The 18058-nt window shown below is 42.0% G+C and overlaps 1 protein-coding gene across 5 annotated transcripts in view; it reads right to left on the reverse strand.

Moving 5' to 3' along the window:
• Positions 1-18058, reverse strand: part of LPP (LIM domain containing preferred translocation partner in lipoma) — a 541140-nt gene that overhangs the window by 232896 nt on the left and 290186 nt on the right. For all 5 annotated transcript variants that reach the window (XM_077487560.1, XM_077487557.1, XM_077487561.1 and 2 more), the window contains one exon: positions 8594-9241. In XM_077487560.1, coding sequence (XP_077343686.1) covers positions 8594-9241 — 648 coding nt within the window. The remainder of the gene's footprint in view (positions 1-8593; positions 9242-18058) is intronic.

Genomic DNA, 18058 nt, shown 5'->3' on the forward strand with positions numbered 1-18058 from the left:
TTCCATCTGTAAGTGGTTAAATAACAAACATATTATACTTACCTGCTCTGTGCAATGGTTTTGCACAGAGCAGCCCCGATCCTCTTCTTTTTGGTTCCCGTCGGTAGTCCTGACTCCTCCCCCTCGTCGTGTGCCTCCAATACCAAGCCTGGATGGGTGCACTTGAGCAGGCTCGCTCCTGAGCCTCCTCATTGGCTCACTGGCTGTAATTAACAGCAGCAGGAGCCAGTGGTGCGAGCAGCACAATAGGGGATATCACTAAATCTCATTACACCAGCAATATGAGGCAGCAGTGAATTAATTTACATTGCAGATAACCAGCTATGATGCTGTACAGCACAGGAGTAACTCTTACATACTAGAAAGTGCACTGCTATTTTTCTGAATGAATTCAAGGAAAAAATTTACATTGTTTGTATACAGCTTTGGCACGAATACTATTTTCATAGGTTTCCTGTAACATAGCAAACCTTTTGAGTTCAGGTCTGCTTTAACAAGAACTAAGGCTCCATGCACACTGAAGCTTGTGAATGACTGTTTTCGGGAGATTGGACAATTTTTTTTTTTTTTTAACAGCCCATAAATTCCCTGTTATGTTTTCCATGCACACATGGACGTTTTTGGGTATTTATCAGCTGTTGTCTGAACGCCCTAAAATGTCGTTCAGCAGCTGTTTTTCTGACCACAAAAACACACTTAAAAACTTTAAACATGCATAAACGTCGATAAATGCTCAAAAACTTGGCTCAACAGCGTTTTTTTTTTTTTTAATGGATCAAAAACATTAAAAACACAAAAAACACTAATAAAGGTTAAAAAAACATTGAAAGACTCACTGTAAAGCTACTGGGCTTTTTATAACGTTATTATAACGTCCAGTGTGCATGGAGCCTAAAAGTGCAAAACAAACCTATATCAAAAAGAAAATGTTGGCTGTAATAAAATTAAAACATTCTGCAGTCATAAGATTTCTTGTAGCTGCCTAACTACTACTAGCTCATACTGTATGCGCTATTCCTTGTTTTGTAAAACATGCAAGGTATGGGTAAATAGGGAAACATATTGTCATAAGAGAAAATGGACAGTAACACCCCAATAAAGGGTCAGAGGGCGCTGATCACCCCTAGTGCATTGAAAACAAAAAAAGAAAGAATATCTGTATCACAGTATACTATGTATGGATATATATTTATGTTTGTCTTTCTTTTTATGATAGATAAAAACCTTCTGAAGAAGACCCTCAAGAGGGTCGAAACGCGTAAAGGGTCCATATTATCCATCCTTTATTGCAATTACAGTTACAATAAGGTTCAAGTGTCACTAACATTGTATGCACATGTAACATTATAAATTTTAACTTATTCAGTGGAGCTTAGTCCCTGACCATCGTGTTGCCTGTCTGATCCTCTTTTTTTATTAATAAAATATTTATATTACTTATTACTCGCTCTATGTCGGTATTTATTATACACAATTATTAACATTCACAGGTAATCTTTGCTGTAAAAAACCCCATTCTGGGGATATTCTTTCTTTTTTTGTTTTCATATTGTCATAAGTATTAAAACCAGCAAATTGATATTGTTTTATATCTGATAAGGCACAGGCCTTTTGGTTCATATGTGAATAGAGATAGAGTCTCTAGTCTTTTATCAAACTGCTGGCGAAAAGACAGCTGCTTAAATGTGTTAACAAGTAAATCTGCTCCACAGTCTGTTGTATTTCCTGGTCCTTGCTGTAGATTATCCAACATTTAACCTAATAAAGATGTTCTTTTCTAGCATTACTGCACATTCACAGGCAGCTTTGCACAATTACTTGTCTTGGTTTTGAGTTTTTAAAACAATCTTAGCCATTTTCATCAAGATTTGTCTCTAGCATAGAGAACAGCAATAAGATCATTAAAATATGGAGAGCTTAGTGCTGTTTAAAAAGATAGCCAGCAACTAACATGATTTTCTTCCTCTGGGTTCAAAATCCTCAGTTTGGACCTCACAAACCAGCATTCTTCCTAATTTCATGTCAGCTGATGGGAATGGCTTTTATTCTGCTGTTAGCTATTTACCATGGAAGATATTTAACCCACATAATGAGTTCCTGGGAATAGTTTACATCACTGTAACTTTCCAAGCACATATAATAATCTCTACTGACAGTTTGTAGGAACATTTGAAATACACTGTGGATATTTTACTAAAATCTCTGTTACAAAGACAAAGTGGATGCCCAGCACAAGCAATCAGATTTATGCCTTATTTATCCGTAGTAAAAAAAAAAAAAAAAAAAAAAAAGATTTTTGTACTTCTCGTATAAATTTTTCTTGAAGTTCATTGAGAGACATTCAAGTTTTAGTGCCACCATCAGGAGGTCAAGATACAGGCCATCTCCGGTATAACGTTCCCTTCAATAATCATGCTTCTGTTTTGTGATCAAATAGCACATAAGACTATTAAAAACAATGGACTTCATGAAAAAGATATTATGAGGAGTACAAAAAGTTTTATTGTCCACTGAGGAACACAGGACTTTAATAATTCTTAAAAATCATCCATCATAAAGAAAACAAGAACGTCAAACTGCCTGAAAAGAAGAAAAACAGCTTGAGCCAACAGCTAGAGTGGTCAAATGAAGCAATGATTACCGAGGTAAAGGCCTAAGCCTAGCATATTTAACCCTTGGCAGCAGAGAAAGGAAACTTTCCAACCAAAGTATGTCCAGAAAAATGACTTCAGGGAAAGGGTCCATAATAAGAAGGATGTTACCTGATAACTAAGTAATCACTAAAAGTGATTCTAAAGCCTCAGGTTTTTTTTTTACCTTTTGTGCTGCAGGAGCCTCCAGACCCTTATTCTTATCCAAGCCCGATCAAATCCAGCGACATGCACAAGAGCAGCGGCTCTCATCACCGTCTCCCACCTCCCTGGGCAGAATGATGGCAGCGGCAGCCAATGGCTGTCAATCAAATGGCGTGATGAGGGAGTGGGGGCGGGCCCGAGTCGCTGGTCTGTGTCAGTAGACGCAGACTGGGAGAGCTTGGGAGCAAGCATGCACGAGTGCCCCAATGGAAAGCAGCTTTCCCTGGGGGTACTCTTTGAAGAGAGGCCTGGAGCACTAGCAGGGGACCCCAGAAAAGGAGGATCGGGGCTGCTCTGTGCAAAACCATTGCACAGAGCAGGTACTTATACCACGTTTGTTGTTTTACTATAAAAAAAACACAAAGGTTTATAATCAGTTTAAGTATAGATGTGAGAGCCCTCTCTCATTAGAAGCCAGGGGTAAAAACCTAGTATCAACACTAGGAATATTAGCTTGATAAAAAAAAATAAGAGGAGGAATGAAAGAAAGCTTTCCTTCACAGTTTGGTCACAAAAGAGGAGATATCTCCCAGTAACCAGTGTCTTGCCTGCAGACCCTTGAGGGCAGTACATGATTTGATGAATATAGCTCCTTGTAAGAAAGAAAAAAGGCACAGTCATGCACAGAATTTAAGGCAAATTAAAATTCAATCCATTTGATGTTCCTCTAACTGACTTCCAACAAAGAAAAAAAAAAAAAAAAAAAAAAGGAGAAGATGTGGTATATATCCAATGAAAAACTTGCTGCCACCCTTACGATAAATCTTAACAATTTGAGAAAATATGGTCTCCTTGAATCGAATCCCATCTTCCAAAAGGCTTTGATAGGTCCTTAAAAGACTTATATTAACGTCCACATGCTCATTCCTCGTGTATATTTGCCTCCCCTGGCAATCCTCCAATTATATTCTCTTTCCATCTGTTCTACTCCTCTTTTGTTTTCCATCACTTTTATTGATCAAACAATTATACATTTATCTATGCTACAGTATGTAGAACTCTACAATTTATATTCACTTTTAAAACTTTATTGCCATTTATACTATACTTTGACTGATAACATGATAAACATATAATGAATTCATAGCTACTATTGTATAAATGTCTCTATATACACATCTTTTTTAACCAGTGTTTTTGTTTAATATTTTAATAAGAATGTAGTGAACCATTAACATTCAATCCATGTTGAATCCTAGATGAGGCCCAGCCAAGGTCAGACTAATAGCGTAACCAACAGGGGGATTTCTCCATGAACTTTGAATACTCTCTGTCCCATAAGTGGATACAGCCATTAGGAGGATCTTTCCAGGAAGGGGATAAGGAAAACAATTCCACTCAGGCCAGAATCTGGCAGATAGCTAGCTGAACTTTGGGGTCTAAAGGACTATCATGGTGCCTTCCCAAATTCCCTAGCTCAACTGGAGAAATCAAAAAAGGGACAGCATGAGAAGAGGGACCACATGAAAAGGAATTCTCCAACCATCCCATAAGCACCTAAAAAGTATGGGACAAAGGTCCACAATGACTGTAGATGATAGGATCCCTGGCTCAGCATTAAGTGCCAGCATCTAGGACCCTGACTGTAATGCCCTGTACAAACGGTCAGAAATTCCAACGGAAAAGGTCTGATCGGATTATATTGATGGAAAATCCAATTGTGTGTGGGCTCTATCGGACTTTTTCCATCGTAAACAATTTGAGAACAGGATCTAAAATTTTCCAACAAAAAAATCCAATCTGACTTTTTCCGATCATTTGTGGAGAATTCCAATGGACAATGTGCCACGCATGCTCAAATCAAATTACAAGACCAAAACGATGGTTTCCTTCAGACAGGACGCTTGCCATTCAGGCCAAAGAGTTCAGACCAGAGAATTTTGTTTCTCATGGTCTGAGAGTCCTTGAGTTGCCTTTTGGCAAACTCCAGATGGGCTGTCATGTGCCTTTTAGTGAGTGGCGGCATCCGTCTGGCCACTCTACCATACAGACCTGATTGGTGGAGTGCTGGAGAGATGGTTGTTCTTCTGGAAGGTTCTCCTCTCTCCACAGAGAAATGCTGGAGCTGTCAGAGTGACCATCAGGTTCTTTGTCACCTCCTTAAGGCCCTTCTCTAGGAAGTGTCCTGGTGGTTCCTGACTTCTTCCACTTACGGATAATGGAGGCCTCTGTGCTCATTGGGACCTTCAATGCTACAAAAAATCTGTACCCTTCCCCAGATCTGTGCCTTGATACAAGCTTGTTTAGGAGATTTACAGACAATTTCTTGGACTTCATGGCTTGGTTTGTACTCGGACATGCACTGTTAACTGTGGGAGCTTATATAGACGTGTGCCCCTTTCCAAATCATGCCCAATCAACTGAATATACCTTAGGTGGAGTCCAATCAAGTTGTAGAAACATCTCAAGAATGATCAGTGGAAACAGGATGCAGCTGAGCTCAATTTAGAGTGTCGTGGCAAAGGCTGTGAATACTTATGTACACCCTATACGTTCTTGGATGATGGTGCATTTTTGTAAACGTATATACCCTCTTTCTTTAGTCTGAGTCCATTCAATTTTCATATGTAGAAATTATGTTTTAATTTTACATTTTTTTTTCATTTGCAAAAGATTCCAAACAAACTTCTTTCACGTTGTCATTATGGGGTATTGTTTGTAGAATTTTGAGGAAAGTAATGAATTAAATCTACTTTAGAATAAGTCTGAAACATAACAAAATTTGGAAAAAGTGAAGCGCTGTGAATACTTTCCATATGCACTGTATATTACCTTTTTTGTTCTTGGAATTAGATACAAGCAACTAAATAATGGTAAACAGCTTTATTATGCACAATAAATATATGTATAGTGCATTTTGGATCTGTCTGCGTTTATATATCACAGACGATACCCTGAAAATGTAGAGAGCAGGTATAAAGCTTCAAAATTCTTTAAATCAGGTGTTTGATCATGTAAGAACAATTTTCATTGTAGTTACTAAACTAAGCTCATACAGAACAGCAATCTCTTGTAGCATGCTATGAAGGAAATTAAATCACACTAGCACTAATCAATACAAAGACTATTTTGCTATAGAAAAGGCACAAAAAAGAAAAACAAAATAGGTGCCCAATTTCTTTTTTTAAACCCCAATGAAGACACCAATTATGTGACTGTGAAGGACAGATAAAAAATATAATAGTCAAAAGAATACAAAAAAAAAAAAAAAAAAAATCAGCTTTCTGGCTTTTTAAGGCCTAGTTGAGTTGCACAGAATCACATGCCAAAGAAAATTCATACATCAATGCGACTCAGCATGGATTGATTTTGGAAATGCAATTCCATTGTGATTTTGTCCCCATAGAATATACAAACCACATCCACGTAGCACTATATAAGCACTTAAAGTCGGATCGTAGCAGTGCCAACCTAGCCTAAACGTTCCTTGTTTTCAATAGGCGCAAAAGACTCGACTGATGAACACCAAGCTTAAAAAAATCAGTTTTAAAAATTCCAACCATAACAACCTTTGTCATTTATATTGGGATCTCGTTCACCAAAAAGGTCTTAACCACATGCCAACTGCCCATCGTTTGACAGCGACAGAATGGCTCCCCTGCGCAAATCGGCAGGCGCTTTAAGGGATATAGGGGGCACGCGCCGCTTTACTGAGGAGCCGAAGCATGTACCTGGTGACCGAGATTTCCACCGGGCACCTGCGATCGCTCTTGACAGATAAGGAACGGGAATCTGTGTGTGTAAACAAACAAATCCATTTTTATCAGGGGAGAGTTGACAGATTGTGTGTTCCTAGTATATAGGAAGACCGATCGGTCTCCTCCTCCCTTCAGTTCAATCCCCTCACAGTTAGAACACACACTGAGGGAACACATTTAACCACTTGATCGCCCCCCAGTGTTAATCCCTTCCCTCCCAGTGACATTTATACAGTAATCAGTGGCTAATTATAGCACTGATTGCTGTATAAAGGTCAATGGTTTAAAAAAAGTGACAAAAAAAGCAGGATCACCGCCATTACTAGTAAAAAAAAAAAAAGAATAAAAAAAAAGCCATAAATCAATAACCTATTTTGTAGGCGCTATAACTTTTGCGCAAATCAATCAATATACCTTTATTGCAATTTTTTTACCAAAATTATGTAGAAGACTATATATCGGCCTAAACGGAGGAAAAAAATTAGACTTTTTTTAAAAAAAATTGGAGATATTTATTATAGCAAAAAGTAAAAAATATTGCGTTTTTTTTTCTCCAAAATTGGCGCTTTTTTTGTTTATATCGCAAAAAATAAAAAAACGCAGAGGTGATCAAATACCACCAAAAGAAAGCTCTATTTGTGGGGGGGAAAAAAAGGACATCCAAGTAACAGTGCCATAGCTCAGAAAATGGCTGATCAGGAAGGGGGTAAACCCTTCCGGGGCTGAAGTGGTGGCATTAAAAGAAAATGTTACTTGTTTTTTGAAACACAAATTGTATATTTATTTTTCCAATCATGTTCTTGGTGTATTACAGGTGTGTGCTGTGGAAATAGGACAGAAGCCAAATACAGTAGAATGTGCATAAAGAACATGTTCTCTATATTTGCTCCCTGTCTCCATAGCCACAGAGAAAATGAATACAAGATGACAGTTACTTGATCTATTCAAGCAGACACCTGTCAAGCCAACAGCTCCTGGTGAGAATACCATTACTGCTTTTTCCTTAGGTAAGTGATACTATCAACATTTGCTCACACTGTTCACCAACTCTTCCTTCTCTGCAGCAAAGATTAGTTGTCTTAGACCCCTTTCCCACTGGGGCGCTACATCGCTAAAAATAGCACCTGCAAAGCACCCTGAAAGAGCCGCTGCTGTCTCTCCAATGTGAACGCTAAAAAAGTCCTGCTAGCAGCATCTTTGGAGCGGTTTATACACCGCTCCTGCCCATTGAAATCAATGGGGCAGTGCGGCTATACCGCCGGCATGCGGTGGTTTTAACCCTTTTGTGGCTGATTTTTAACCCTTTCTTGGCCGCTAGCGGGAGTAAATGCGCACCGCTAAAGGCCGAATAGCGCGGCAAAATTGACGGTAAAGTGCCGCTAATAATAGCGTGCCACGCATGCTCAGATCAAATTCCTACATCAAAGCTATTGACTACTAGCCTGAATCTAGTCCCATCGTAACGAAATTACGTCATCACGTTCTGAAAGATCGGATTTTTCGCCAACTTGGCCCGACCGTGTGTATGCAACAGTTTCGGACACAATCCGTCGGACTAAATCCGAAGGGCAAAATCCGACGGATTTGGTTGGCAAAATCTCCGACCGTGTGTACGTGGGCTAAGGCTTTGTTGGCTGGGAGTGTGCGCACAACCACCAGCTGCATCAGCCAGAGTTAGAGTTAAAGTGGATTGATCTGGAGTCTTGTGGTCATGTGACTGCAAAGGAAAACTTAAAAAAAAAAAAGTTATTTATATTGTAATTCATTAGAAAATGGATGCTGGGAAATTCAGAGCAATGTGGAAGCTGGGTTATTTTGTTGGTTTTGCTTCTACTTTAAAAATTTTAAATCAAAGGCTGTGACAACAATGGTGAAAAGTAGCTTGATGTTAGCAGTCTTCCTTTTATAGTTAAATTGAAAAAACAAAACAGTACTGCTCAGAAAAAAATAAAATTTGTATTCGTTATTATTATATATTATTATTATATTAATAATCTGCTTCATGGATTTAAGAAAATGAAATACTTTTTAATTTCCTACCTTTGGTTGCGACGACGGTGGTGGAATATATGGTTGATCAGTAATATAAGTCTTCTTACTGTTAGCAGAGGGATATGCTCCAGGAGGTTGCTGGCCTACAGCAGGTGTTGAAGCATAAGCTGGTTCTGGTTTCCATCCTCCTTGGTGGGCATAGGGAACCTCTGAATTGTTTCTTCCTCCATAGGTCTGTGTTGGTGGATAGTAGGGATCTTGATACTTCACCTGGTTGCCCTGGGAATAACTATAGCCAGGGTCTGCATAGCGTACAGGCTGAGGTGGAACATATTCAGGTTCACGTGGAAGTGCAGATTTTTGTGGAACATAATACTGGTTTGGGGCAACATTATAGGGTTGTCCTGGTTGGGGACCAGGTGGAACGTATTGAGGGCTGGGTTGAGCAGACTTAACATTGTATGTTGGTCGGTTAGGAGTGGAAGCAGTGGCATAAGGGGCAGGAACAGGCTGAGCCCTCTGGGTTCCAGGTGACCCAGCAGGGGCTGGCTGGGATGTAGACTGAGGTTGCGGTTTGGCTGCAGACTTCTTTGTTGCAGTTAGTGGAGGCTGGTTTGGAATAATCATCCTCTTATGGCCTGTTACAGGAGTTCCTGAGGATGGATGAGTCAATGTGCCAGTAGTGGAACCAGAAACCTAGAATTATAAATAAAGTGTTATATTACTGGAGACTGTATATAAAATGTTATTTAACATTAAAAGATCAAAACATCCTTAGGACATGGTAGTAGTAAAGGAAGCCAATCACTGGACATAAATATATTATTCAATGCACCAGTGACAAGTGGAGCAAAGTAATGAAAGATTAGCTTATATTCAGCAAAAATTAAGACTAGAGAGAACAGTTTGGAAGTACACTTAAGACATTTTTGCACTGGCATATGGTGGTACACTTAGCCTTTCAGGAACCATGCATACTGCCTTTACTATGCCAACTGAGCTAGGAGCAACTGTATGGTAGAAGAACAGTAACAATTGTGTTTGAAAAGTGTCAGTCTTGACTATCATTGTTTACTGTAAACTAAAATATTGATATATAAATGGTAATAACTGCATTGATATCTTTTGATATATATATATAATTCAACTAGCCCATAAGAAAAAACTTTTCAGACCTACCATCATGGGCCGGCTACAGTGAACATATTTTGCCTAATGCTGCCATCTAGACAGATTATAATGAGCTTTGCCATAGTGAACATGAATAACCTAATTTCCTTCAGCTTGCGAAACACAGGAGTTACACAGTTTACATTTTATAAAGGTAAACTGATGGTATAATGATTATGCAAGTTAACGTTTAGGTCTGGTTCACACCTATGCATTTTTTTGTGCGTTTTTAGTTTTGTAGAAACACACTACAATTAACATGGTTTCCTATAGGTCATGTTCACTTCTGTGCATTTTTTGGACATTTTTTCAGTTTTTTGGTGCCATAGACTTTAATAGATCAAAAACATGTATTGAAAAATGCAAACTGCAACATGCATAGGTGTGAACCAGGTCTTAGACAGAGGACTCAAACTGAGGCAGTTTCTTATAGCAACCAATCGAGGCAACAGATTTAAAATAAAACAGGGAATATGACTGGTTGTTGTAGACTCCAGGTTTCATAAATCAAACATGTTTACATTTATTAACATCACAGAAACGCAGGGAAGTATCTGTATGTTATGTAAAACAGCATGTTGTCAATGACCACTGGGACACTGACCTTCTATTTAAATGATATAAGGAAGACAAAAACAACAAATACAGATTACATTTAACACCATTTTTGACAACACTGTTCTTGAAAACTCATAAGATGTTTTATCTCCTATGGCAACCACCAAAAATGTTGTCATAATTTTTAGGCTGTGCAAGGAAGTAATTAAAGTGGCTGAACTGTGGTTGTGGTTTTTTTCAGTAAGGCCCCATTCACACTGGGGCGGTGTGGGCGGCGGCGGTAAAGCGGCGCTTTAACATAGCGGCAGAATACCGCTGCTAAAACTATCGGGACAGTTTTGACCCCCACTAGTGGGCGAAAAAGGGTTAAATCCGCCCGCAAAATGCCGCTGCGCTTTGCCAGCGGTATAGCCGCACTGCCCCATTGATTTCAATGGGTAGGAGCGGTGAATACACCGCTCCCTTCACCGCTCCAAAGATGCTGCTAGCAGGACTTTTTTTTACCGTCCTGCCAGCGCACCGCTCCAGTGTGAAAGCCCTCCGGCTTTCACACAGGAGTGAAAGGAGCCACTTTTTTCATGCGCTATTTTTAGAGCTGTAGCATCTGAAAAACGCCTCAGTGTGAAAGAGACCTAAACTTACAGTACATAAATTGAGCATACTTTTCACTTATGTTCCCAATAGCAAACCAATTATACAGGCAATCACATGCTATGAAGCAAATGAAAGCTGAACAGTCCTCAAAACTCTCAATCAAAATAAAGCAAAATGAACATCAGAAAGGGAACGTGAAATAAAAGCACTTAAGAATGCCATTTTTATGAGCATAACACATGAAAGCTGTTGGTTGTAAAAGACAATGAAAGGTCATGAAACACCAAATTTAGGAACATCCGTCACCATAGCAACAGTGTAAAAACATCTTCCACTTAATGTGGTCTAGGGTTCCAGGGACACTATGTACCAAGTCATGTTCTTTGCAGCTGGAATATATTCCTCTAGAAATACAAAAAAAAAAAAAAAAAAAAAACACATGTCGTCTACTGGCTGGCTGCATCTATTTGTATGTGGGTTGATAACTATTGATTGGAAAGCTGCTATGCTACAGATGATTAAGTATCCAGGCTATTTAGACAGAAAATATATAGCAAAACCTTGTATGTCTTACAAGTACTGTAAATAAATATATTATACAAATCAATTATTAGCTTTCTAAACAAAGAAAAGCAAGCACCAACGCAGAGGCGGCTCTTTAATTAGGCAAATTAGGCAATTGCCTTAGGCCTCGCCCTCAGAAGGGCCTCGCGGGCCGCGGACGCCTAATTTGCCTGACAGGAAACAGTGTGCGGACTCGGGAGTGGAACGGCCAGTGTGTTGCCGGGTGAGCGAGCGGGCGGGTGCTGCACATAGACGCCGCGCCGGCTGTCTGAGCTGATGAGCCTCCACCGCCGCCGATGCGGACGAGTTAGATGTCATCAATCATCTCGGCTCAGTCAGGCTGGATCCAAAACACAGCTCCACCGCTGCGGCGCTGTCCTAGCCTTTTCCCAGTCGGCGGCCCCAGTGCATGGCGGGAGTTGTAGTTCTTCACAGCACAGACAACAGACTTGGGCCTCTGGTGCCTGTGCTGTGCAGAGACTTCAACTCCCAGATTGCACTGCATGAGGCCAGGGAGCGCAAAGACAACATCACCTGTCGCCGGCTTCGTTCTTATGCTGCCTTTAGTAGTATAGAAGACTGAGGAGCAAGTATAGTACATGCATCTTCATGCTGTCAGCTGTCTGTACATAATACATTACCTGGTCTTGCTATGGTCTCATGGCCAGTACCCTGACTGTCACAGTCTCATGGTCTGTCTCTGTCTCACAGTCTGCCCCCAGTACCCTGTCTGTCTCTCACGGTCTGCCCCCAGTACCCTGTCTGTCTCTCACGGTCTGCCCCCAGTACCCTGTCTGTCTCTCACGGTCTGCCCCCAGTACCCTGTCTGTCTCTCACGGTCTGCCCCCAGTACCCTGTCTGTCTCTCACGGTCTGCCCCCAGTACCCTGTCTGTCTCTCACGGTCTGCCCCCAGTACCCTGTCTGTCTCTCACGGTCTGCCCCCAGTACCCTGTCTGTCTCTCACGGTCTGCCCCCAGTACCCTGTCTGTCTCTCACGGTCTGCCCCCAGTACCCTGTCTGTCTCTCACGGTCTGCCCCCAGTACCCTGTCTGTCTCTCACGGTCTGCCCCCAGTACCCTGTCTGTCTCTCACGGTCTGCCCCCAGTACCCTGTCTGTCTCTCACGGTCTGCCCCCAGTACCCTGTCTGTCTCTCACGGTCTGCCCCCAGTACCCTGTCTGTCTCTCACGGTCTGCCCCCAGTACCCTGTCTGTCTCTCACGGTCTGCCCCCAGTACCCTGTCTGTCTCTCACGGTCTGCCCCCAGTACCCTGTCTGTCTCTCACGGTCTCATGTACCTTGTCTCAGTGCTGTGTCTTGGCCTAGGCCGACAAGGCCCAGGCCTAGGGCAGAACTTTGCAGGGGCACCAAAATCGCCGCCCCGCACAGTGGCAACATTTGATGGGGCACAGTGGCGGCTGCATTTGATGGGGCACAGTGGCGGCTGCATTTGATGGGGCACAGTGGCGGCTGCATTTGATGGGGCACAGTGGCGGCTGCATTTGATGGGGCACAGTGGCGGCTGCATTTGATGGGGCACAGTGGCGGCTGCATTTGATGGTACAGTGAGGCTGCAATTTGTTTTTGTTTTTTTTAATTTGAGCACAAGCCGCTACTGGGTGGGATCATCATTGTGCCGCTTCTCCTTACTCACACAGTCTCTGACCGTCTCCTGTATCATTGTCTGCATAGTCTCTGACCATCTCCTGTGCACAGTCTCTGTAGATCAAACAGAAGCATCTTCCTTGGCTGTAAAGGATAGGAGAGTTTAATTCCACTTTAAGGCTGTCAGCAGATTGGCCTCTACAAACTGTAGAGTGAATGGGGCCTCATGCCTAAGGTCTCAAAGAAAAATTTTGGGGATGTAGAGATGGGACCCATTAGTCTTAATAAAATGTATACAAATGCATTGGCAGTAGAGATAGACGCTAGGACTATGGCATACATATGTTTTCATCTTTTTATGCTAAAGTGAAAGTTATGTGAAAATACAAACCCATGTGGTGCAGCAACATCAAGGTAAAATCCCACAGATTTAACAACTTGTTACTTCCATACTGGGCCTATTCTGGCACTTCTCTCCTACATGTAAATATCATAATTTTTTTGCTAGAAAATTACTCAGAACCCCCAAACATTATATATGTTTTTTTTTAGCAGACACCCTAGGGAATAAAATGGCGGTCATTGCAACTTTGAGAAAAAAAAAGAAAAGGTTTCATGAATTAAAAAACAACAAAACTGTAAAGTTAGCCCAATTTCTTTATATAATGTGAAAGATGATGTTACACCGAGTAAATAGATACCTAACATGTCAGGCTTTAAAATTGTACACACTCATGGAATGGCGCCAAACTTCGGTACTTAAAAATCTCCATAGGCAACGCTTTGAAATTTTTTACAGGTTACCAGTTTAGAGTTACAGAGGAGGTCTAGAGCTAGAACAATAGCTCTCGCTTTAACACACGTGGCGATACCTCACATGTGTGGTTTGAACGGTGTTTACATATGTGGGTGGGGCTTACGTGTGTGTTCGCTTCTGAGGGGGAGCTACTGGAGACAGGGCGTAAAAAAAAATATTATATATATATATATATATATATATATATATATATATATAATAATTTTTTAATTTTACTTTATTGTTACGCTTTTTTTAACATTAATTTTTTTTTGATAACTTTTATTCCTATTACAAGGAATGTAATCATCCCTTGTAATAGAAATCTATCGTAACAGGTCCTCTTTATGGAGAGATGCGGGGTCAAGAAGACCCCATATCTCTCCTCCAGGCTGTAAAGCATAAGATTGGAAAAAAAAAATTCTCCGATCTCATGCTGACAGCCGCAATCGCGGCTTTGTTTACAAAGTGGGGTCCGGGCCCTCCGACGGTCATAGAGATGACTGGTGACCATCTGGTCACCAGTCAACTCTATGCTCGTCATCCAGTGGCGGGGAATTCTTTCTCTTGGCCCCCAATGGTGGCGTGAGGGGGGGGACATAACATACAAGTAACATAAATACACAAGTAAAAACACAAACATACACACCTATACATGGGAACAAAAACAGACACATCCACACACACACACATGTACATACATGCTTGCACATCAAGACATATACATACATGCGCACACAGACATATGTATAAAGCCCTTTAAAAAGTTAAATACAGTACCTTTCCTCCCACAACCGGGTACTGCACTGTAGGGGGAAGCAGATAGCACAGCACACCCCCCTCCCTTTACTTTCACTTTGCCGAGGCTGACAGAGCTCCTTGACGGTGCCAATGTACAGTTCAGCAGCGAATCGGGAGATCGGGCTCATCTGAGAGCCCTTTTTTACCATGATCCTATGGCACACCTGAAGGCCTCTGGCGGCACACTGGTTGAGAAAGGCTGCTCTAAGCAGTCAAAGGAAGCTCATGTTAATTTTCAAAGATCTTTTCACCCTACTTTATGTTACAGGCCAATTTCATTGCTTAACAGCGACCTAAAGATATACATTATCATATACTTATCCCCCTTTTATTCAATGCAGAACAAGTGGGATCTGTCCCACAATGTGAAGCATACTGCGCACTGCGACGTACTTGACAACTCACACCTACGCATTATTCATGCTTTTTGCAGAAACGCCCTACAGTCCATTTGACATGGTTTCCCATGGGAACAAATCTGTTTTTTTTGTTTTGTTTTTTGCCGCTTTTTTGGAAAGGGTCAGGGACTTTTTTAAATGCAAAATGGTTCTTTTTTGGTTCAATAGACTTCAATGGAGAAGCTGTAGATAAGCATGTAGTGCATTTTTGCTGCGTTTTGCATTTTTTAATCTGCCCAACAAATTGGCCAAAAAAGGGCATACAACGTAAAATGCACCACAGAAACGGATCAAATGCAAACTGCATAGGTGTGAACCAGGTCTAAAGTGGACTTTTTCCATTACTTTGCCTGTTTATGTTCAAAATGACACAGAATGTTAGGGTTTGGGAGAACCTCCTAATTGTTGTGTGGTTTGCAACGTGCATAATTCTGTAAATAGATCTTAACATTTACATAAAAATTCAGGTCACTATTTGCCCTAAAAAGAGAACTTCTTTACATTTTTGTAATAGGTAAGCATTTGATATTTTTACATGACATAATACAAATAGGAGAGGTTTGACTGCTCTGGGAAAGCTTTAACATCTGGTCAGTGCAGACATTATTAGTGAGGCATGACAGACCCGTGTCTTGATCCTGCAGAATGCACCGAGCTGGAGTGATGTTGCTACAGCAACGAGGCGTGCTACATTAAGCTGTATCTCACTGCAGATGTTCTCAACTTATCAAGCATGTTTTACATGTTCACATTATGTAAAAATTATGATTTAACTCTAAACAAAGTTAAAGAAAGAACATTTCTGGTCTAATTAGAAATAGACGATTACTTAAAAAGGCAAGCTGTTGAAAGCAAATACGTTTCCTAGCAAACTATGAACCAATATTGTGCAACTTGACAACCTCACAAACTATGTACACTATCTGTGATCTACAATTTTAAATGAACATCCTATATTACAATCTCATTGTGGATGTAGTGTACCTCTACATGCACAATAATATGTTAAAGTGGAATACAAGACAACTTTTTGTAGCTGAAAGAGAAAATTCCAAGCAGAAAAAAAACAAAACACCAGTACTGCATTCACTAAAGAACGGAACATCACACCTGAATTTAACTTGATATCAACTTATTACCGTTGCATTTACAACAGACTTCTTAAAAATCCATACGCAGCAGGACTCAGAGGGGGAGAGACAAGTACAAAGCACCAATAAGTAGCTGTGCATCTTACAAAGAAAAGGCAGTATCTGGGCCCATTCAGCTGCTGTCTTTCTTTAGAGGCACAGCATAAGCTTAACCAGTTGCCGACCGCCGCACGACGATGTACGTCGACAGAATGGCACGGGCAGGCATATGGGCGTACATGTACGTCCCTGCCTACCCGCGGGTGGGGGGCCCGATCGGGCCCCCCCCCGGTGCCAACGGCGGTCGGATACCGTGCAGGAGCGATCCGGGATGAGGGGGGCGGCCATTCATTCATGGCCACCCCCTCGCGATCGCTCCTGACGAATGGAAGTGCAGCATGACATCACTTCCTCTCCTGTAATGTAAAAACAGGCAGAGGAAGTGATGTAATCTCTCCTCCGTGTCGGTATTTTTCGTTCCGGCACCGAGGAGAGAGGATCGGTGAGTTGCACCAACACTACACTACACAGTAGAACATGCCAGGCACACTCTCACCCCCCCTTCACCCCCCGATCACCCCCCCAATCACCCCTGCACCCCCAGTCACAGTGACACCAATTGCATTTTTTTTTTTTATTATTGCATTGGTGTCATTTGTGACTGTAATAACTGTTAAGGCAGTTAGGGTTAGCCCCCTTTAGCTCTAGGGTACCCCCCTAACCCCCCCAATAAAGGTTTAACCCCGTGATCACCCCCCGTCGCCAGTGTCACTAAGGCTGGGTTCACATTGCAGCGGTTTACGAGAACGGATGTGATTCGCACCGCACTGCAGTGCAAATCACATCCGATCTCTGTGCGATGCGAGTTCAGCCATACAGATAGTATGGCTGAATTCGCATCGCACCCGCCGCAAACTCGCACGGGACCCTTTTTTTGGTCCGCAGCAGAATCGGAACGCATGGGTGTTCACACCATGCGATCCGATTCCTGTCCGAGTTTGCAGATCGCACTGCGATATGCGAACTGATCTGGGGGTGTCATTAACATTTCACTGACACTCCCAGCAGTTCGCATAGGGCAGTGTGAACTGCCGCCGGGAGGCATGCGATGCGGGAACCCGCCGCGGATTCGTGGCGTTCCCGCATCGCTCCAGTGTGAACCCAGCCTAATAAGCGATCATTTTTCTGATCGCTGTATTAGTGTCACAGGTGACGCTAGTTAGGCAGGTAGGTATTTAGGTTCGCCGCAGCTTTTTATAGCGCCAGGGACCCCCATATACTACCGCATAAAGCCCCCTGATTGCCCCCTAGTTAACCCTTTCACCAGTGATCACCATATAACTGTTACAGGTGACGCTGGTTGGTTAGTTATTTTTTTATAGTTTCAGGGCACCCGCCATTTATTACCCAATAAAGGTTTAACCCCCCTGATCACCCGGCAGGTGATATAAGTTTCAGGGTCAGATAAGGTCTGCGTCGCCCCAGGCAGCTTTAGGTTGGTGCCAGTACAGCTAACACCCACGCGCAAAGCATACACCTCCCTTAGTAATATAGTATCTGATCAGATCTATATTAGCGTCGCCAGCAGTTTAGGTTTCCCAAAACGCATTGTTAGCGGGATCAGCCCAGATACCTGCTAGCACCTGCGTTTAGCCCCTCCGCCAAGCCCAGCCCAGCCCACCCAAGTGCAGTATCGATCGATCACTGTCACTTACAAAACACAACACACATAACTGCAGCGTTCGCAGAGTCAGGCCTGATCCCTGCGATCGCTAACAGTTTTTTTTGGAGCGTTTTGATACAGTCACTGACAGCCTAGGTGCTTTTTTACCTGTGAGTCTCACTAGTGTACCCCTAAATTTAGGGGTGTCTACTTTCCAAAATGGGGTCATTTGGGG

Source organism: Lithobates pipiens, unplaced genomic scaffold, assembly GCF_037356315.1.
Source record: "Lithobates pipiens isolate NorthernLeopardFrog02 unplaced genomic scaffold, aLitPip1_a1.2 Scaffold_18, whole genome shotgun sequence".
Classification (NCBI taxonomy): Eukaryota; Metazoa; Chordata; class Amphibia; order Anura; family Ranidae; genus Lithobates; species Lithobates pipiens.